Source organism: Pongo abelii, chromosome 19 (genome assembly GCF_028885655.2).
Source record: "Pongo abelii isolate AG06213 chromosome 19, NHGRI_mPonAbe1-v2.0_pri, whole genome shotgun sequence".
In the NCBI taxonomy this organism is placed as follows: Eukaryota; Metazoa; Chordata; class Mammalia; order Primates; family Hominidae; genus Pongo; species Pongo abelii.
Genome location: NC_072004.2, coordinates 69,197,559 through 69,219,706, shown reverse-complemented (window position 1 = coordinate 69,219,706; position 22,148 = coordinate 69,197,559). Strand labels below are relative to the sequence as shown.

At 52.5% G+C, this 22,148-nt stretch overlaps 1 protein-coding gene and 1 non-coding gene across 2 annotated transcripts in view; both read right to left on the bottom strand.

The window, feature by feature from the left end:
* Positions 1–440: 440 nt before the first annotated feature.
* LOC103892862 (uncharacterized) lies at positions 441–2,078 on the bottom strand. The gene is made up of 2 exons (XR_010138311.1): positions 1,224–2,078; positions 441–702 (listed from the first exon to the last, which is right to left on the bottom strand). It is a non-coding gene; the product is annotated as an uncharacterized LOC103892862 (transcript).
* A 3,265-nt stretch (positions 2,079–5,343) lies between these two features.
* Positions 5,344–22,148, bottom strand: part of LASP1 (LIM and SH3 protein 1) — a gene marked incomplete at its 5' end in the record, with an annotated part of 51,401 nt that continues 34,596 nt past the window's right edge. Inside the window, 3 exon segments of the mRNA NM_001133198.1 lie at positions 5,344–8,536; positions 11,987–12,090; positions 12,668–12,818. Of these exon segments, the coding sequence (NP_001126670.1) occupies positions 8,363–8,536; positions 11,987–12,090; positions 12,668–12,818 (429 nt within the window). The 3' untranslated portion in view covers positions 5,344–8,362.

Sequence of the window (22,148 nt, the reverse complement as noted above, 5' to 3'; positions counted from 1 at the left end):
CACACACACACACACACACACACTCATTTTGGGGTAAGAGATTTTTCCTAAATAAGTATAGCCATCTTGTTTCTATCATTTGTAATTCAATCAGGTGCAAAGAGAGGACTATATAACCATTTCTCCCTTTAAATGAGAAACTGGGATACAAGCGGTTTGAGGTGGGGAAGAAATGATACATTTTAAAAACTCAAATGACAAGTTCTTCCTGGCTGGAGAGTGAGACAAGAGAAACCACAAAACCCCAGATTGTGCAATCTGTAAAGACAGGGATAAAGTGACTACTTCATAGATGAAGATGGACAACTTGAACTTCCCCTTGAGTTTCACAAGGGAGTCCTGTGTGTGAGAAGGAAGGAACATATTTGAGTGTAATGTGCAGTTGCATTTAGATCTAAGGAAACTTAAAATGAATTTAAGTTTCCTTAATTCAAAATGAATTTTTGAGCGGTTCTCCACAGTAACTTTAATAAGTCTCCATTTCAACTTTCTGTTCTCAATCCCATCTACAGCTCAAACATATGCAGTATCTGCCAGCCATGTCCATGAATTCCTGATGTCCCAGCCAAGTGCCTCTCAGCTCAAAAAGCCCCTTGCTTGCCAGGAGTCAGCCGTGTCTGGAAGGCTCTGAAAGAGGTCTGCTGGGCAGCGGGACTGCTTCTGTGGATGAGAGGCCTCTTATTGGACTGGAGAGACCAGGAGCTGTAAGAAACCCAGAAGTAAAAAGTCTCAGATGGGGACAGCTGCAGAGTACCAGGAGTTCCTCCCTCCTCTCCACCAAATCCCACAGTTGGACATCTCCCCAAAAACCCTACCCCAAGTAAAATTTATTTGCTGTCTCACCCTCAAATAAGAATGAGTCAATAAGTAATGCAATTATACAAGCATAGTTGTAAACAACTATGTTGCAAGTATGCTGACATGCAAAGATGTGTTTTACCTTTAATTACCGGAAGAAAATAAACAACTTGAGTTTGAGCACCTAACTTGAAGAAGAAATTAGGAAATAATAGTCCCTCCCCGCCACATCCATCATTCCCAACCCATTCTGCCTAAAAATCCTTTACACTGTGGATTTTATTTGTAATTTTTAAAGTTGTATTTTAAATTAGGTCCCAAAGAAAGAAGCTGGCATTTCTTATTCTTTTCAGAGTGGTCTGAGAAAAAAAATAGGAAAGCAACTCTTTCTTTTCTCCTTTTCTTTTTTTTTTTTGAATCAATACCCGAGATAACAGCAGAAGCAAAAATCCACCGCTGCGTCAGCAAGCAGGGCACTCGGCCATTCAGCTCCATCCTTCCTTCTGAGCTGTTCTCCAACAGACTCCGGCCGCAGCTCCAGGCCACTAGAGCAGATAGATAATGTAGGACAGAATGACCAGGCCTATGATGGCAAAGAACATCAGGATGAAAATATCCAGCATTGTGAATTCCTAGGCCGACCAGGCCCCTGGATTCTGGTGAAACGTGAGAGCTGTGAGCACAGAGGTTGCAGTCGGTGGAGAGAAATGGCTCCTCTTCCCTCCACGGCTCAGCCCTGGTTCTTTCCCCTCCCCCTCCCGGGGGCCTGAGACTGAAGGATGCTGCAGCTCCACCAGCAGCTTCCTGCCCCCCCAGCCACAGCCAACCAATCACAAAGCCTGGGGGTGGATAGCCAAGGAGCTGCCAGATTTAGACCCACAGAACCGCAGAATCAAAGGGGCTCAATTTCTCCCCAGGAACCCAATCCCACCCCTTTGTATCTAAATGGAGCCTGCATGCTCTGGCTGTAGGAGGAGATAGGATCCTAGCCAGCTCCCCCAAGAGTGAATCCTCCTGACTGCCTTCTTTGCGTTTCCTCTCACACACCTCGGGCAGATTATCTCAGAAAAATCATGGTTGGGTATTGGGTGGGTCATTGGCAACTTCTAAAGGTCACATTATGGGGAGACACAGACAAAGGTTTCACGTGGATCTCAGTGGGCTTCCCTGGGGGATGAAGCTAACATTTATACATTTCCTACATTGGGCCAGATATTGTACATGTGGTGCAATTTCAACCTCCCTATGAGTCTTTCATAGATGGGACTCAGAGATGGTCAGAAACTTACCTAATGGTTCGTAGCTTAGACGTGTCAGAGACCAGCCGGACACAGTGGCTCACGCCTATAATCCCAGCACTTTGGGAGGCCAAGGCAGGTGGATCACAAGGTCAGGAGTTCAAGACCAGCTTGGCCAAGATGGTGAAACCCTGTCTCTACTAAAAATACAAAAGTTAGCCAGGCTTGGTGGCGCATGCCTGTAATCCCAGCTACTTGGGAGGCTGAGGCAGAGAATTGCTTGAACCCGGGAGGCGGAGCCGAGATCGCGCCACTGCACTCCAGCCTGGCTACAGAGCAAGACTCCGTCTCAAAAAAAAAAAAAAAAAAAAAAAAATTAGCCTGGCGTGGTGGCGGGTGCCTGTTACCCCAGCTACTGGCGAGGCTGAGGCTAAATAATTGCTTGAACCTGGCAGGCGGAGGTTGCAGTGAGCTGAGACTGTGCCATTGCACTCCAGCCTGGGCGACGGAGTGAGACTCCATCTCAAAAATAAATAAATTAATAAATAAAATAAAAAGTAAAAGGCCGGGTGTGGCGGCTCACGCCTGTAATCCCAACACTTTGGGAGGCTGAGGCGGGTGAATCACCTGAGGTCGGGAGTTCAAGACCAGCCTGACCAACATGGAGAAACCCCAGCTCTACTAAAAATACAAAATTAGCTGGGCATGGTGGCACATGACTGTAATCCTAGCTACTCGGGAGGCTGAGGCAGGAGAATCGCTTGAACCTGGGAGGTGGAGGTTGCAGTGAGCTGAGATTGTGCCATTGCACTCCAGCCTGGGCAACAAGAGTGAAACTCCGTCTCAAAATAAATAAATTAATTAATTAAAATAAAAAATAAATTAATTAAAAATGTCAGAGACCAGGATTCAAAACTAGGCGTGCAGCCACCAAAGTCCATATTCTTCCTCTTGCCCCACATTGCTCCCCCTGTTGGCCTGGAAGGCCCCTATACCCCACGTGCACTGCTCAGCTTGCAGTGGACTGCGTTCACGTCGATCCACCTACAGGACGAGCACCAGAGACCCCTCCTCCACCCACTCCCCTTCATCTCTTTGCAGTCATTACCCACTGTTTTGTTTTCCTTCTTTCTTTTTTTGTAGAGACGGGGTCTTGCCATTTTGCCCAGGCTGGTCTCAAACTCCTGGACTCAAGCAATCCTCCCACCTCAGCCTCCCAAAGTGCTGGGATTGCAGGTGAACCGCTGCACCCGGCCTAGTTTTGTTTTCTTTGGTATCCTCTTCCAAAAGCTCAGCATAGTGTTGTACACAGAGAGGACACTGAAGAATTCCCAGGGGGCATCCCTGAAATTAAAAAAATTCAAGTGTTTTCTTCTGAGGGGGAAAAGAGAACTAGTTTATTCTTTTCTATTTATTTATTCATTTATTTATTTATTTATTTTATTTATAAACGGAGTCTCGCTCTGTCACCCAGGCTGGAGTGCAGTGGCGCGATCTCAGCTCAGTGCAAGCTCACCTCCCGGGTTCATGCCATTCTCCTGCCTCAGCCTCCCGAGTAGCTGGGACTACAGGCGCCCGCCACCACGCCCAGCTTATTTTTTGTATTTTTACTGTGTTAGCCAGGATTTTTGTGCCTTTTTATAAGCCTCAATTATTTTCTATTAAATTAAAACATTCCCTAGGACGTCTCTGAGGCCTAGTCTCCTTGGCCCGCACCCCAAATAGTATTTTTTTTAAAGCCTGGGGTTAAGATATATTGGTAACCCCCTCATAATGCAAGACCTCAAGAACTTAGGCCACTGCCAGAAGGAAATCCAGAAACTCCTCCCATTGGCCCACTTCCAGGAGGCAGAGCTTTCTGTGAGCAGGGAGTGGAGACTTGGCAGCAATGTCCCCCAAAGCACTGTTCCCTCAAATAGATCTGAAGGTGAATGAAGCCTCCCGGGGAGTGGGGCAGGCCAACATGAGGCAAGCTTTGCCAACTAATTCCCTTCTATTGGGAAAGTATTGGGCTGCCTGCGCCCCTGGAGGGGAGCAGGTGTCAGTGCTGTCTCTAATTATACCACCCAGGGCTGCCTTGGATGCTCCCCACGCTGCCCCAGCTCGGCTGACTGGCCATGTCATTCTCCAGATTACAAATGCTCAGCTCAGGAGAGCCCTCCTCGTCTCCGCCCTGCTGTGATTCTGAAGCTGGAGAATGCTTTAGTTCTGAGCCCCAAGAGAGAAATGCCCCTCAAGCAGCTGGACCTGAGGCTGATTGGCAGCACTGAGCAGGGCCAGATTCCCCTCTCTACCACTGTCCTCTTCCCAAGCCCACTGAGCAAGAGGGGAGGCCACCTGGCCTTCTGGCCAGTCACAGACCTTGGGCACCTGGAGCAAAACATGGAGCCCAGGAGACACGCATCTAAGAACTGCCAAGGACACAGGCACATGGCCTGCCATGACCAGGTGGCACAGCACCAGACTGTGAGCATCACATGGGGGTCTCAGGCCCCACTCTGCCACTAGCTGTGACTGCCACCAATCTGCTTTGCCTTTCTGGGTTTCAGTGAGCCCCTCTATAAGTAGTTACTTCTCTCACAGGGTTGTGAGGAAGAAGGCAGAAAGGGGATGTGTATTAAAGATTACATTCAGAAGGCACTGTGAATAGTGCTTTGGGTTGCCAGGCCACCTTACAGACAGCTTTATCCAGGTCCCGTCCCACTGCGGAATGCCCTGTCATCTCGTTCCTCAAATGCGTGGAGCTCCGGCTCTCTGCCTGGCAGCGGCAGAGTGCTAGAACTGCTCCCCAGCCAAGCTCATTCATTAATTCAACAGCTCCGCACCTGCTCCTGGGCAGGTACTGGGGATTTAGAGATGAATTAGACTCATCACCTGCCCCAAGGGCTCTGGCTAGTGGGGAGACAGATACGTCACTGAGGAAGTGACACAGTAATACGAGACGGAGCTCAGGGAAGCTTCCGGGAGCATCACCAAGTTGGGCAGAGAGGAATGAGCAGGTGGAAAGCCAGAAGTAGGTTGGTGGGGAGTTCTCATCAAGGAGGAAGTACAGGCCAAGGGCCTGTGAGACAGCAGCAAACTACCCCTTGGCGTCCAGACAAGTCATTCTCTCCCTAAGGGGCAGCAGAGCTCCCAGGAGGGCCACAGGCCAGTGCCCCCAAGCAGACAGGACACACACACACACACACAGCAGCACCTTACAGCTAGACACACGCACACACACACAGCAGCACCTTACAGCTAGAGACACACACCCACACACAGACACACACACCAGCACCTCAGAGCCAGAGAGGAAACCAAGTCCGCAGGTAAAAATTATACTTTTATTTGAGTCACCAGGAGAAAGATTCACTTGTGGTTCAAGTCAAATGTTCAGAATCATAACAGGCCAGAAAGGTTTGATCCCGAGCACAAGCCCACGAGGGAGGGGACCAAAACAGACCAAAATGAGACAACAACCCCATATAAAAAGATGAACGGGCGGCTTCACACACTCACACACATACACACACACACGGATGAAATGTTTGGACAGAGGCAAATTTCACGTGGTCATTTCTGTTTCTGTTTAAATACAGGTTTGTAGGGTGGTATTTTGTTTTTTCCAGCTATAAAAAAAGGCCCAAAAGTGCATGTGTGAGGGGGGAAAGGCAGAAATTAAGCAATAAAGTCATTTTCCCTGGAGGGACATGAGAGGGAGAAAACAGGAGGCAGTGCTGGGAGAACACACTTTGCTCACCACGGTGCTTCTTGTTATTCTTAGTATTGGTCCACAAAAGTTATATTCACATTCTAGCTTTGATGCCTCTTTCCTGGGATTAAATGAGCTGAAAGACCTCTGTGAACTATAGAGAAGACCAGGGGCTCAGCCCAGCCCAGCCCAACCCCTCAGGGCTCTGTGCTCTTCTAGGGATGGATGGTTTTGGTAAGCAACAGACGCCCAGCAGCCCCCGGTCACTCAGCACCAGTGTGACAGTCCCTCCTCTCTCTGGGGGTGTGTAAGAAAACGGCCCCTATTTTTAGGACAGGAAGAGTAGAGGGAGGGCCTGCAGCAAGATTCCATGACTGGCTTGCCTTATCTGGGAAGGAGAATTAAGCTGAGTGACAGCAGGCTGCTTCTTGCTGCTCCTCCCCTCCACTCACCACTCTCCCAAACTCAGGTCCTCTAAAGGGATGTGTCCCTGACCTTTGGTCCCCAAATCCACATTGTGCTTTGAGATCAAGAGGAAACAGAATGCACCAGCACCACCCAAGACTCCCAAGAGATTCTCTGCCTCTCCAAGCCCCCAAATCTCCCAATGTAAGATATTCCACTTGCCTCCACCTAGGCTGGGGCCAGAAAGGAAAAGGGATGGGTCAGGCAGGGCCTCCCCACCCACAGTCTTTTCCTCAACCTCTCATTTGGGGCAAACATCCCCAAATCAATTAACAAGCAGTTGACAAAAACACCCATGATGACTGATTGTTGAACAGGCCAACACCTTCAGGTCCTGCCCCTCACCTGTGGGTACAAGTGTGCAAAGGGACAAGAGGCCAATGGCAGGGCCTGGTTGGGCTCAGGATGAAAATGGGATGGGGACTCCCAGAGGGTGGCAAGAAAACCAGAGATGAATCAAGTGAGGCCAGGGTTGTCACGGCCACCCACGAGCAGAGAGCAGGAACTGGATATAGCACCATCTTTCCCTCCCCATCCCGGAGGCTGTGCTTCCAGTTTTGCAGCCCTGGGACCCTCTTTCTTGCTTCAAGGGAGCTTTATGTAAGTGAGGGGGAGGTCTAGGGGAAGAGCCCCAGAGGGAGACACCCACAGGGTGACACTTCTGCCACCCTATTCTGCAGCCCCAGACAGAGATGGGGAAAAATATGCCTGGAGTGACACAGCCTTCCTCCACCCCTTAGCCCCAGCAGGCTGCAGACCCTGTGGCAGCCCCCACCAACTCCACACCAACCTCTTCTTACCTTCCTCCCTGCACACTGCAAAGGGCAGATTGGTGGGCTTCCTCCACTCAGAGATGGGGGGAAGGAGGAACTTCATTCCAAAGAAAACCTAAGGAACTTCTCTGCCCCAGGAGCCCTCCCTTTCTCACTGTGGGTTCTGAGGAAACTCTCAGGGGAAGACAGCTCTTCGTACCCTCACATAACCCCACCCACACATAGGCCCAGAGACACCTACAGACACACCCCCTGCCCCATCTCTCACACTCACACTCACACGCTTGCATGTCAGATGCCTGCAGACATACATGCTCCTGCCTCCGCACACCAGCTCTTGGAGATTTAGTGGTCCCTGCTGACTTTGTGCAGCTCCAAGTCCGCTTGGCACTGGGCTGGGGAGGGGAGGCCACGGAAGGCTCTGAGACATCTTCCCACGAGGAGCAGGGAGGAGCGGCCACCTAACCCAGATCCTGGGGGCTGAGGGAGGCTGAAGACCAAAAGGTCATGAGGCACCCTTGCCCTACACTTCGGGACCACGGCTTCCAGCCTAGAAGGCAGGCAAGTGTCCCTGGGGACTGGGGGTGGGCGTGGGGAAAGGGGCTGCGGAAGAGAACTCCTTGTTCCCCTCCTTCCGGTAGCTGTCCCTAAAATTAAGAAAGGCAAGAACCTGACCCAAGCTGTGCTTCCTGGGGAGCTCTTTGCCCGCTGCAGGTCTGCGTGGGCAGAAGGGCAAAATCACAGTGTGCGAAGGAACGCGCGGGGAGGGGATGAATTCGCCCCACAGCAGGAACCCCATTCTCCTGTTGTTGCCCCTGAGGAGGAAGGTAGGGAGAGAGACCCCAGGTGGGCAGAGCCCCCTCTTTGAGAAAGAGAGGTAGAGCCCATCCCACTGGTCCCTACACAACGGCAAAGCCCCCGTCGCCATCCCAGGAACCAAGAAGTGGATCCCACTCTGGGGAATGTAGGGAGCCCCTGACCTGGGGTCCTGGCAGTCTCAGGCTCACCCCAGCCCTGGAATGTGTGGGTATGTGAGGAGCTGGGCAGGAGGACATGAGGGGAGAGAACAGAGGGGCAGGCGAGGCCCACAGGCCAACAGGTCTCCCATTCCAGCCCTGCCCCACGGGCCTCGCCCCCCCCCCCCCAGAGAGGCCCATGCCCATTCCATCCAGAGAGAAAACCAAGAAGTCGATCAAGGGGGAAGCCTGCCAGAGGAGGGAGCCCGCAGAAGTGGCAGAAGAAGGCTTCAGTTGGCAAAAGCAGCTGGAAGAGGGGTAGGAATCACAAGCTGTCGCAGGTTTTAAAAAACAGAGACACTGAAGAATGGACGGGTCACGCCCAGGACGGATGCGATGCCGTGGAATGTGCTGAAGACAGATGGGGGCGCTGCAGGTTCAGATGGCCTCCACGTAGTTGGCCGGCAGCATCCCCGTGTCGCCGGTGCGCTCCACCGTCCCGTACATCCAGCCGTCGTCAATCTGCTGCACGTTGACGATGGTGTCCCCGTCCTGGAAGGAGACCTCGTCCTCGTCGGCAGCGCTGTAGTCATACACCGCGCGGTACCGCTTCTGTGGGGGAAGTGTGGTCAGCCTAGGGCCCTGGATGCCGGCTCACCTGGGTCTGAGCATTTTTTTCTAACTCTCCAGGACCCTGGAGCAGAGCCTGGGGGAGCAGTGAACTCAGAAATGGAGCACCAGGCTCTGCTACAAAGATTCTTACCTCTGTGTCTTGCTTTCTGAGAGCAATCGATATTTTACAACCTTTGGCAGCTACTAAGGGCCAGAGGCAGAGCAGGGACCGTGTCACATCAGCTCTGCCCCACCTCCCTGAACAGGACTGCAGTAAGGTCCACCAGCCATGATGACAGAGTAATGTCTAAAAACATGACCCGCAGGCCAGGTGCAGTGGCTCACGCCTGTAATCCCAGCACTGTGGGAGGCCAAGGCAGGAGAACTGCTTGAGCCCAGAAGTTTGAAATCAGCCTGGGAAACATAGAGTAAGACCCCCCCCCCAGCCTTTGTTTTTTTGAGATGGAGTCTTGCTTTGTCACCCAAACTGGAGTGCAATGGTGTGATCTTGGCTCACTGCAACATCCGCCTCCCGGGTTCAAGTGATTCTCCTGCCTCAGCCTCCCAAGTAGCTGGGACTATAGGCGTGTACCACCATGCCCGGCTAATTTTTGTGCTTTTTTGTAAAGACAGGGTTTCACCATGTTGGCTAGGATGGTCTCAAACTCGTGGTCTCAAGTGATCCGCCCACCTCAGCCTCCCAAAGTACTAGCGTGAGCCTATCTCAACAAAAAATAAAAAATTAGTTAGGCTTAGTGGTACATGCCTGTAGTCTCAGCTACTCAGGAGGCTGAAGTGGGAAGATCGCTTCAACCCAGGAGGTTAAGGCTGCAGTGAGCTAGCTGTGATTGCACCACTGCTGCACTCCAGCCTGGGCAGCAGAGCAAGACCCTGTCTCAAAAAAGAAAAAAAAAAAAACCAGAAAAAACATGACCTGTATGCTATTATTTGTATGATTATAAACACCAGTAGTTTCTTTTAGAAGCCATGATGAGTCCTGTCCAAGTTCAGGACAAAGACCTTTCCTTGGGAGAAAAATCTTCGGAGGACGGAAGACGTGTCTATCAGGTTCCACCTTCCAAGCCTCAGCCAAAATCTGCCGCTTAAGCCCTAGATCTAGGTAATGTTCAGTAAGGCACACAAAAATCTACAGCGTCACCTACTACCAGGATGGAGTTTAAAAAAAGAAAGAGGAAAAAAAAAAGAAAAATAAATCCTATAGCTATAGACAACATTCTACCTCCCCTGACCTTCCCTGCCCTTGACTTGTCTCTGAGGCTCCACAGGACAGTTTGAAACCAACAGGTCTATGGGATAAGAGGTCACAGCTCACATGAAGTAACCTTAGTCTCTTTCATCATCTCTATCTTGGGCTGAGCCGCTCCATCCATGCCTGTATCCTGCAACAGCCTCCTGACGGTCTCCCTGCTTCTACCCTCAAACCACTGCCTCTTCTCAACACAGCTGCCAGGGTGGTCTTCCAAAAACCTATGTCGCTCTGCACAGACCACACGTCACAGATGCCTTCCTGGGGCCCACAAGTCCCTGAATAATCAGACCTCCTACCCTCTCCCACTCTAGTCAATTCAGGCTTCCTGATGCTGCCTGAACTTTCCTAGAATATTCCTGCCTCAGAGCCTTTGCACTTGCTGTCCTCGTTGCACGGCTCACTCCTTCCTTTATTGAGGACTTTGCTCAAATGTCACATCTTTTTTTTTTTTTTTTTTTTTTCTCTAGCCGGAGTTTCACTCTTGCTGCCCAGGCTGGAGTGCAAATGGCGTGATCTCGGCTCACCGCAACCTCCACCTCCCAGGTTCAAGCAATTCTCCTGACTCAGCCTCCCAAGTAGCTGGGATTATGAACATGCACCACCATGCCCAGCTAATTTTATATTTTTAGTAGAGACAGGGTTTCACCATGTTGGCCAGGCTGGTTTCGAACTCCTGACCTCAGGTGATCTGCCCACTTTGACCTCACAAAGTGCAGGGATTACAGGTGTGAGCCATCGCATCCGGCCAAATGTCTTTTTTCTTTGGAGATAGAGTCTTGCTCTGTCACCCAGGCTGGAGTGCAATGGTGCAATCTTGGCTCACTGCAATCTCTGCCTTTCGGGTTCAAGCAATTCTACTGCCTCAGCCTCCCCAGTAGCTGGGATTACAGATTACAGGCACATGCCACCACACCTGGCTAATTTTTGTATTTTTGGTAGACAGGGGGTTTCACCATGTTGGCCAGGCTGATCTCGAACTCCTGACCTCAAGTGATCTGCCCGCCTTGGCCTCCCAAAGTGCTGGGATTACAGGCGTGAGCCACCACACCCGGCCAAATGTCTTAATCCAGCTGCTTTCTATCCATCCCTCACCCTGCTGTCTTTCTCTTCATAGCGTGTCACCGCTGACCTTATGTTATATACCTATTTTCTTATTGTTTTCTTGTTTGTCCCACTGGAATGTAAGTCCCCAGAGGGCAGAGAGGTGGCTTTATATTCAGAGATGGACTCTACACATCCAGGACAGACCCATTGAGGAGGGAGGGACTGGGTGGGCTGCCTGGAACCTTATCCTTCAGACTAACTCTTGCGCCCACAGTGCCCTAGGCAGTCCTAACATCCCTTTGTTTGTGTGCCCAGAGCATCAGACTCCAGCCAGCCACTATCTCAGGCGATTTTATCTAAGTATCTGTTCTGCTCCTACGTGAGCTACTTTGAATTCCCAGGCACCCAGCCTGGAGGCGCTGAGCCTGCCAGGAGCTTGGTAAGGGTGGCTCAGCAGCACCCATGGGTGGAGTGAGTGGCAGGACTTACAGAGCCGGGACTTCAGCTCTGAGGGCTCAGGAAGCCTGATCTCACCCCGTTCCTGCTGGGCTTATTAACTTGCTCTAGGCCTGGCTCAGAGTAGGTGAACCAGAGGGACGCTGCCAGGGTCCCCAGGCCAGCAGGGGACACAGAGAAGGTGACCAACACAAAGAGCTCTTTTTAGTTGGAAAAAGCTCTTTTTAGTTGGCAGCCAGTGGGGTCGAGTGATGCAAAGCATCAGGGTGATGAGCTTTACACGACATGGCTGGGGAGGCCCCTCAGAGGCAGGGGCAGCCTGAGAGCTGAAGGATGTGGGGGCCATCCTCATGAAGCGAGGAGAGCAGCGCCCAGGGCTGGAAGGCCCCATGCAGAAAGGTGCCTTGTGTGTTCCCAGGTAGCTGGGGTAAGGAAACCCCACCCAAAGCAGGGTGAGTGACCTGCCCATGGTACACCAGGGCTGGAACGCAGGGCCCCAGTCCCAGCCAGCCTCTGCCCACTACGCCAACCCATTTCGTCTCTGCTCACAAGGCTGAGATCCTTATCATCACACACAACAGAGGGTGGGTGCAAAGGTCAGGAGAATCCATGAGCTGTGTCCAAGCCTTCCCGAAGGACCCCCTGCCTCTGGCCTCTCCCCTCCAGCCAGGGTTACTCACCCCGCCACCACCTGGGGCGCTGCGCTGTATGGAGACTGGGGCTGCAGGCTCCTTGTAGCCACCATAGGACTGGGCCACCGGCTGCTGCTGGGGCTGCTGGTAAACTGGAAGATGGGAGGAGACAGGGCTCGGAAACTGTCCTGCCAAACCCAGCCCCTCCCAGAGCTCCTGAGAAGTCCATACCATGCGCTTCCACCCCACCCCCAACCTGGCTCAAGCCCCACAGCTCAAAGGCTGATGTCCACGTGTGCACCTCTGCCTGTGTGGTGTATTCCACAGCAGGGGCTCTGAGCCCCATGACCGGGGGGCCTCTCCTTTCAATCCTCTTGGCCCAGTACAGGCCTGACCCTGGTGCTCACGTCCTCTTCCTGGATGAGAATGGAACTTGGGGGCCTGGGAAGCAGTCCTTTCCACGCCTGCACGCATGCGTGCGTGCGTGTGTGTGTGTGCACGTGTCTGTGTGCACGTGTGTCTGTCTCTCGCCGGCTTCCTCCCCACCCCAGCTGGCCCGGCCTTAGGTCCTCTGTCCCCTTTTGCACACAAGAGGCAGAATCGCCTGTTGATTAAGAGCAAGGCTCCGGAAGGTGTATCTGTCTGTCTGTCTGTCTGTCTTTTCCTGGCTTCCTCCCCACCCCACTGGCCTCGCCTCAGGTCGTCTGCACCAACAGGCCCCGCACTCACCCGGGGCACTGGTCGGGATGTGGTGAGGCTGCTGCTGCTCCAGGGGCCGCCGGTAGCTGCTGCTGTCCTGGGAATCCCGGCGCTCTGGCTCCATGCCCTCGCCCCCGCTAGGGCCCATGCGGCTCTTCTCAAACTCCTCATGGTATTTTATCTGCAAGGTCAGAAGGCACTAGGTGAAGGATCCCACTGCAAACCACCCAGTTCCTTCCTGTGACCCTCAAGATCCCAGGATGGGAGAGACTCCCCAAGAGCTTTGGGTAGAGAAAGCCAGGTGTCGCTCTGGAAGCACCAGCTGTGTGTCCTTGGACAAGCTACCTAATCTTGCCAAGCCTCAGTTTTCACCTTTGCAAAATGGGACACCAGTGTCTCCCTCAGACACTGTTGGAGAATGCAATGAAATGACCGATGTAAAAGGACCATGAGAACTGAAGAATCAGACCAAAGTGAGTGGTCCCTTTTCTTTTTTTTTGAGACGGAGTTTGGCTCTGTCGCCCAGGCTGGAGTGCAATGGTGCGATCTCGGCTCACCGCAACTTCCACCTCCAGGGTTAAAGCGATTCTCCTGCCTCAGCCTCCTGAGCGGCTGGGATTACAGGCGCCTGCCACTACGCCCAGCTAATTTTTTGTATTTTTAGTAGAGACGGGGTTTCATCATGTTGACCAGGCTGGTCTCAAACTCCTGACCTCAGGTGATCCACCCGCCTCGGCCTCCCAAACTGCAGGGTTCACAGGCGTGAGCCACCGTGACCGGCCAAGTGGTCACTTTTATATGCCTGCGGCAGGGGCGGGGCTGCTCTGTTTCCGCCTGGGTCCACGGTAACAACAGCAGCAGCCCGTTTCCTGAACTCTTACTGCACCAGGGCCGTGCTGTGTTTTATGTCACAGGCTCATGTGAGCTCATCAGCGCCTCTGAGGGGTAGATTGCAGACCGCATGTAACAGGCAAGAAGGAAACGAAGGGATTGATAAGTGAAGTGAGTGGCCCAAGATCACAGATTCCAGAGCCTTGCTCTTCATCAACAGGCGATTCCGCCTCTTGTGTGCAAGATGTCGCGGGCGCTACAGCCTAGGATGCTCTGCTGAGAACCCCAGCCTTTAGGGATAAAAACTGCCAGACCCTCCCTGAGGGCAGGACATTGTCTTGGAGATGGGCTCCTTCTCGGGTCAGGTTCCAAAAATGAGCAGAAAGGCCCAAAGAAGTCATATCCCTCAGGACCACTCCACTAGGCGGGCATGTGAGGCTCCAAGCCATCAAGTCAGTCTCTTGCCCCCACAGTGCTCTACTGGCTACAGAGCCCCCCCACCTCGACCACCACCACCCAGGAGTCTTGAGTTGGGCCTCATGTTGTTCGAGGGCTGTGACTGTGCCTGCCTGGGGCTGGCTGCATTAGCCATCAAGGTCAGGAGGGCAGGGGAGGCAGGTGCCCACCAAGCCAAGCTGGGGAGGGAAGGGAAGCTGCACTCTGCCCAGACCCCTTGGGTGCTATGGTGGAGGACTTGGCCAGTTTGGGGTAACCAGAGCCTCTGCTACCTCCATCAGAGACCTAAGCAGGCTCAGCCAGAGGAAGCCCCACCCCCACTACCAGAAAGAAACCTCAGGGTCAACTGGCCCATTTGTGTCCAGAGCCTCGGCCCCAGCTCAGTCCTCTTAGCCAACTGAGTCAGAAAGAAACGGTCGTTCATTCACCTTGTCTTCTTCAGGCTGAGTCCCATGGTGGGTCGAGAACACCGGCCTCGGTGTTCCCTGCTAGATCCAGATCCTGATTGGCCCCAGGCTTCCTCCACCTCCCATCCCCCATGGCACCTTCTCCAGACACAAGCCCTTTCCTCCTCTCAGGTCTGAAAACTGTCCAGATGGCCTTCTGGGGCTGTGCCAGACTCCCAAAAACAGGCCTGCTAAGGTCTCCTGGATCTCAGCCCAAGAGCCAGACCCTGGAGAATCACGGGTGACTCCCCGCACTTGTGGCACCCTGACCCTGTGGCAACCAGATCCCGCGGCACCCTGGCCCAGCGGCACCCTGGCCCTACCCTGACCCTGTGGCACCCTGGCCCTGTGGCAATCTGACCCTGCAGCACCCTTGCTCCGACTCTCCTTCCTCCAGCTGCTCCATGCAGCCAGCATAAGGCCCACACCTTCACACCTCATGTGCCTGGATCCAGCTGCTCTAGCCCCACCTGGGCCAGCCCAGACCCAGCCCCCGGGCCCATATGGGACAGGGGAAAAGTCAAGATCCCTATTCCCAGGCACCCGTATATCAGGTAGGTTTTGAGGCCTGTATTGCATGCACCTGCAGCAAGAACTACACCACAAGAAAGGCGGGTGGTAAGGCCGAGCACGGTGGCTCACGCCTGTAATCCCAGAACTTTGGGAGGCCAAGGTGAGAGGGTCATTTGAGGTCAGGAGTTCGAGACCAGCCTGGCCAACTTGGTGAAACCCTGTCTCTACTAAAACTACAAAAATTAGCTGGGTGTGGTGACGGGCGCCTGTAATCCCAGCTACTCAGGAGGCTGAGGCAAAAGGATAGCTTGAACCTGGGAGGCAGAGGTTGTGGTGAGCCAAGATCATGCCACTGTACCCCAGCCTGGGCGACAGAGTGAGACTCCGTGACTCTGTCTCAAAATAAAAATAAAAAAAAGACAAGTCATAGAGCCTCACATACATATCTCATTGCCTCAAATGGGAAAAGACCTCCAGGTGAGCCTATTTATGGGGGAGGGAGCCAGCCCTGGCCAGACTGACCACACCCAACCCCACTAGGAAGGGCACCAGGGCACTCCCAGACACAGGGCCCATGCCCTGCTCTCAGATCCCTAAGACAAGGCCAGAAGTGACCCTCCCAGCCCACTCCCTCAGCAGCACCCTGTCCCCTGGCTGGGGGTGGTGAGGGAAGACAAGGGAAGGAGATACCAGCCAGCAGCCCTAGTTGATACACTTCATGCATATCAGCTCGCTGAGTCCTCCCCACAAGCCTCTGAGGTAGTCAATGTTATATCCCGATATCCAGAGAGGCTAAGGGACCTGTCCAAGGTCATCCGGACACACGGTGGTAGGGAGGGCAGGGATTAAGGTCAACCTGGAGGCAGCCCACCCTCACCACTCAAGGGCAGTCCAGGCTTCTCGCATCCTTCCAGGTCCATCTAGGCACCTCATCCTCAGGACGCTGGCCCTGGCTCCAGGCTGAACCCAGGGCTTCCATAGCACCTGGGACTGGGCTGTGCTGTTGGCGGGTGGTGTCCCCCACCCCCACTGGATGGAAGCTCCTGGAAGGTAGTGAAGGAGCCAGTTATTCTGATGCCGGGGCCTCCCACAGCACTGCACACCCCAGGCCTCAGGACTGGCTGAAGAGAACAGACCAGGATCCTGGAGATCCTTGAGCTTTGCTTCTTAACACGTGGTCTCCAGTCCAGGTGTGGTGGCTCACACCTGTAATCCCAGCACTTTGGGAGGCTGGTGGATCACCTGAGGTCAGGAGTTTGAGACCAGCCTGGCCAACATGGTGAAACGCCGTCTCTACCAAAAATACAAAAATTAGCTGGGCGTGATGGCAGGCACCTGTGATCCCAGCTACTCAGGAGGCTGAGGCACGAGAATTGCTTAAACCCCCGAGGCAGAGGTTGCAGTGAGCCAAGATCACGTCATCGCGCTGCATCCTGGGCAACAGAGTGAGACTCCGTTAAAAAAAAAAAAAGTGGTCTTCAGACTACCTGTGTCTGACTCAACTGGGCTCCTTGTTAGAATGCAGGTTCTGGGGCCTTCCAGAGAATCTACAAAATCAGGGCTGGGGTTCTGGAATATGCATTTTGGAAAAAGGCTCCCCAGGTAAGTCTGAAGCAGGCTTCAAGTCTGAGAACGGGTGGTCTAGAGCAGAAGCTGGGAACCTATGGTCCATGGACCAAATCCAGCCCACAGCCGGCTGCTAAGAACGGGTTCCACATTCTTTAATGCTTGGCAGGGGGCGGTGGAGGAGGGGAAGAAGAACCAAAAGAGGAATAATATATCGTGACACATGAAATTTCTCTGAAATTCAAATTTCAGCCTCCAGAAATAAAATTTTATTGGAACACAGCCACACCCACTCAATTACCTCTTATCTGTGGCTGCTTTCACGGCAGAACTGCAGAACTGAGTTGCTGCCACAGAGGCCATATGGCCACAAAGCCTGAGATACCTCCTACCTGGCCCTTTACAGAAAAAACTTAGTGACCCTTGTTTGCCAAAAGATTCTGATGGCATACTCCTATTGGTTAAATGTATTTTAGCACAATCTTCCTGAATTATGTGTATTTTATAAGTTACACAGAAGTTATCACTTGACAAATATATAATGTATATTGTAAAACTTGCACCAAAGAATGAATTTTAAAAGTATGAGATGGCCAGGTGCGGTGGCTCACACCTTTAATCTAAGCACTTTGGGAGGCCGAGGTTGGCAGATCGTTTGAGGTCAGGAGTTCAAGACTAGCCTGGCCAACACAGTGAAACCCTGCCTCTACTAAAAATACAAAACTTAATCAGGCATGGTGGTGGGCACCTGTAATCCCAGCTACTTGGGAGGCCAAGTCATGAGAATCACTCGAACCCAGGAGACGGAGATTGCAGTGAGCCGAGATTGAGCCACTGCACTCCAGCCTGGGTGACAGAGTGAGTCCATCTCAAAATGAATGAATGAATGAATGAATGAATGAGATGAAAAAGAACCAGAACTAGGAGTTCTAGAGTTTTCTTCCTGTAGGAACATGCTGCCTGTCCCACAGCTTGACGACCCCTGGTGGGCTCTATCCTCTTCACTTTTCTTTCTTTTTTTTTTTTTGAGACAGAGTCTCGCTCTGTCGCCCAGGCTGGAGTGCAGTGACACAATCTCGGCTTACTGCACCCTCTGCCTCCCGGGTTCAAGTGATTCTCCTGCCTCAGCCTCCTGAGTACCTGGGATTACAGGCAACTACCACCACGCCCAGCTAATTTTTGTATTTTTAGTAGAGACGGGCTTTTACCATGTTGGCCAGGCTGGTCTTGAACTTCTTGACCTTGTGATTTGCCCACCTCGGCCTCCCAAAGTGCTGGGATTACAGCCGTGAGCCACCGTGCCCAGCTTCCTCTTCACTTTCCAGAGAGGAAACTGGTGGGGACGGGTACAACCACAGAAAGGTGTGAGGGCTCAGGGTTTGAGTGCTCCATGAGGATGGGGGAGGAAGCGGGACACAGAGTGAAGAGAGTGACAGCTCTCCCCCACCCTCAGGGGAAACTCAGAAAGCAGGACACCAGGACAAGGAGAAAAACTGGTCCTTCCCAGACGGGCTCAGGCCTGCAGGAATTTCCTCCAGGCCCTGGCAGGCACCTAGCTGGAAGCTGACTTCACTTCCTGTTCCCTAGAATGCTGGCCTGCCTTTTCCTGATCCGGGAAAATGGGGTGGGAGTAGTGGGGTGGGAAGAGGAGGAGAGGCAAAACCTGCTGTTTCCTGGAGCGCCCCTGCCCCATCAGGGCTGTCCCAGCCTGGGCAGTCCCCTTTGGGCATCCCCTCCGCACACCGTCTCTGCTGCCTCCTCTCCCCCTTGGCACTGGCTGTGCACAAAAGGTAAGAGCAAGCACGTGGCCGGGCAGGGCTTACATGTTAACAGCTGGAAACACCTGCATCGTTGCTGCTCCTGCTGGCTGAACAGCCAATACTTCCTGCAGCCCGGGCTGGGAGCACAGGGAGGGCAGTGGCGAGGGCCTGGACAGAGTCTGGGGGGAGTCCAGTCTGGACGCAGAGGGCAGTTTACTTAAGGGTTTGGGTCAGGATCAGCCCCTCCTTTCCCAGCCCCCTCCCTTCAGGCTGGAGCAAGGACCGGCACCCACATGGCAGCACAAGCTAAGCCTGTTCCTGAGGTGAGGCAGCCAGCCCTGGCCAGGCTGAAAATCCATCCGACCCCAGCACCCGCTGGGAGGGGCATTCCAGGTGACATTCTCACAGACCCAGCGCGGAAGGTGAGTCTCCCGAGCCCCACTCTCTTAGTGACCCCTGTCTACTGGTGTTGGTGGCTGGGAGGGCACAAGGGAAGGGGACACCCCTCCTGAGGCCTCCAGGCTCACGAGGCACCTGCCCTTCCAACTTTTGTTCTGAGGTGGGAAAGGTCAGCTTCCCTTGTTTCCTTTCTGTTAAGGAAAAGAGCCTGCCCCTGAAAACCTGTGACCAGGGAGGGAAGCGCGACACAGAGAGGACAGGGGCCTGCCCTGGGCCCCCCGAAGGTGCCAGCATGGGGCCTGCAGGGACAGGTGTCCTTGATGTTGGGGGCCCGGATGAATGTGTGACAGCTTCCCTGGACGTGACGCTATCTGCATTAGTGATGGGGTGACAGGGAGCCTTTTCCTCTGGGAGGAGAGCAGGTCTGGACCCCACAGGCTCAGTCCCTTATGATGGGCTGCACTGTCACCAGACCAATGCCTCATCCTTAGGGGAGCCGTATGCTTACTTACGTGACCTTGGGAGAGTCACTTTCCCCTCTGGGTTTCAGTTTTCTCATCTGTAAATAAGGCCACGGTACCATCTGCTCCCAGGCAGTCCTGCGAACCCTGACCAGCTCTAGGAACCTGAGCAAACTCTAAGCTGAAAGCAAGTATGGACACGTGGGTATACCCATAAAGGGCTGGGGAAACTGATCTTCCTTCTCAAAAAGTCATTACACATGGATAAATGTGTCTAAAGTTACGGCCGGCTGACCCGACGGCTGGAGGAGTAGCTGCCTGAACCCAGGACACCCTTCCTGGGTGGCTCTATCAATGTTAACAACCTCTGCAGCTGTACAGCTCTTCACACAGTTCCACCAAGCTCTTCATACCCTGACAATCATCGCCCTAAAAAATGGGCCAGACACGCACACTTCATTCCCATCTTACAGAAGAGGAACATGAGGCTCAGAAATTAAATGAATTCCCGAGGCAGAGCTTTCATTGCTCAGTAACAGCCAAGGCTGGTGACACAAGAACAAAATCACAGCTAGACAGGCCCTTTCCTGAGAACAGGTGTGGAGCAGGGTGACCACACGCCCAAGTCCCAGTTCATGTCTGCTGCTCAGGGATAAATTTCAATGCACCCCTTTTCACTCTCAACAGGAATGATAATCAGAAAGTCACCCTAACTCGAGAGAGAGGGACACCAGGCATGCAACTCAGGACGGGCGGCACAGAGGGGCTAAATGGGCTGAGAAAAAGTGAGGCTCAGCTCCTTCCAGCCTGGGCCCACCTGGATAAAATTTCCAAACCCTCAGCTTCCTCTCCCTCCCCTCGCCAGCAAATGAGGAAATTGTGTTATGACTTTCCTGACCCACCTACTGGTTTGTTAAGCAAATAAGCACATGAGGGGGATGTTAGCACATTCAGAAGGCAAAGAAACATTTTCCAGCTTCCAAGGGCCTGGCTCATCCCTGCTCCAAGCTCCGCAAAGTTCTGGCCTTCTGAGAGCCCTGAGTGAGGAGCGCCCTAAGCCCAGACATGTCAGCACAGCCCCAGCCTGGGAGCTGTCCTGGGCCTCTGTGGACAGAGGCCACACTCTACCTGTGCCCATGAGGTCCAAGTACATGTGGGTTCAGGGGTCCAGGCCTAAGGACCCTCCCGACTCAGCCAGGACCCTACTAGCTGGGACTCCAGGATGATAAGTCAGGGTCCATGACAAAGCTCTGCTAGCTGATGTTCTGTTTTCTGACCCCGCTGCTCTCCCAACTGTGGTGGAAAATAAAAGTCTGACTCTCCATACGGTGTTCCTCACATGATTATACATCACAGTGAACGAGGGAACAGCAGGCTCTGGGTGGAATCATCAGCTCACCAGCTAGGGTCTTTTTTTGGGTGCCCTTACATGCATTACTCATTTCCTTTTCTTTTTTACTTTATTTATTTATTTTGAGACAGTCTTACTCTGCCGCCCAGGATGGAGTGCAGTGGTGCGATCTCAGCTCACTGCAACCTCCACCTCCCAAGTTCAACCAATTCTCCTGCTTCTGTCTCCCAAGTAGCTGAGACTACAGGGGTGCACCACCATGCCCAGCTATTTTTTTCTATTTTTAGTGGATGCGGGGGTTTGTCATGTTGGTCAGGCTGGTCTCAAACTCCTGGCCTTAAATAATCCACCTGCCTCAGCCTGCCAAAGTGCTGGGATTACAGGCCTGAGCCACCGCGCCTGGCCTCATTTCCTTTTCTCAGCCAGCCTGAGAATATTGCCATTTTACAGATAGGGAAACCAAGGCTCAAGATGTGGGCAAACAGTGGGTTAAGTCAGAATCCAGTTCTAACATCAGAGCCTCAGTTCTCAACCACCATGCAATACTGCTCCCCATTAGAGACTCACAATATTTTATTTTATTTATTTTTTAGAGACAGGGTCTCGATCTGTCACCCAGGCTGGAGTGTGGTGGCATGATCATGGCTCACTGCAGCCTCAAACTCCTGGGCTCAAGCAATCTTACCACCTCAGCCGCTCGAGTAGCTGGGACTACAGGTGGATGCCACCATGCACGGCTAATTTTCTTTCTTTTTTTTGTAGAGATGGTATCTTGCTATGTTGCCCAGGCAAGTCTTAAACTCCTGGCCTCAAGCAATCCTCCCACCACAGCCTCCCAAACTGTTAGGATATAGGCATGAGCCCACCATGCCCCAATATTTTATTTTTAAAACAAACAAAAGTCTGTACTCAACTTCATTAGTAATCACAGAAATGCAATTTAAAACCATCGGCTATCACACTCTACACGATCAAAATGCTAAAGTGAACATATCTGAGCACATGGAGCAAATGAAACTCATCTCTGCTGGTGGGAGGGTAAATCAGTGCAGCCACTTGGAAAATAGTTCCATATTATCTGGTAAAGTTGAAAGAGCACACTTTTTTTTTCCCTTTCTTTTTTTTGAGATGGAGTCTCACTCACTCTGTCACCCAGGCTGGAGTGCAGTGGTGCGATCTCAACTCACTGCAACCTCTGCCTCCCAGGTTCAGTGATTCTCCTGCCTCAGCCTCCAGAGCGGCTGGGATTGCGCCACCGAGTGCGCCACCACGACCGGCTAATTTTTTGTATTTTTAGTTGAGACGGGGTTTCACTGTGTTAGCAGGATGGTCTTTGATCTCTTGACCTCATGATCCACCCACTTCGGCCTCCCAAAGTGCTAGGATTACAGGTGTGAACCACCATGCCCGGCCCAAGGAGCACACATTCTAAGATGCAGCAGTTCCAATGTACATAGACTTCAGGAGATATGTACAAAAATGTCCATAGCAACTGGAAACAGTACAAATGTCCACCAGCAACAGAATCAATAAAATGTGGTATAAACAAATAATGGAATACTATATAGCAATGAAAAAGGATGTACCACCACTACACGCAAACATAACGGATGAATCTTTAAACCCAATGGTGTGTAAGAGAAGCAAGATACACAAAATTACTGTGTTCAAAATCAGGAAAAGCAAAACTATGGTGTTTAAGAATACATAATTACATATTAAAATTAT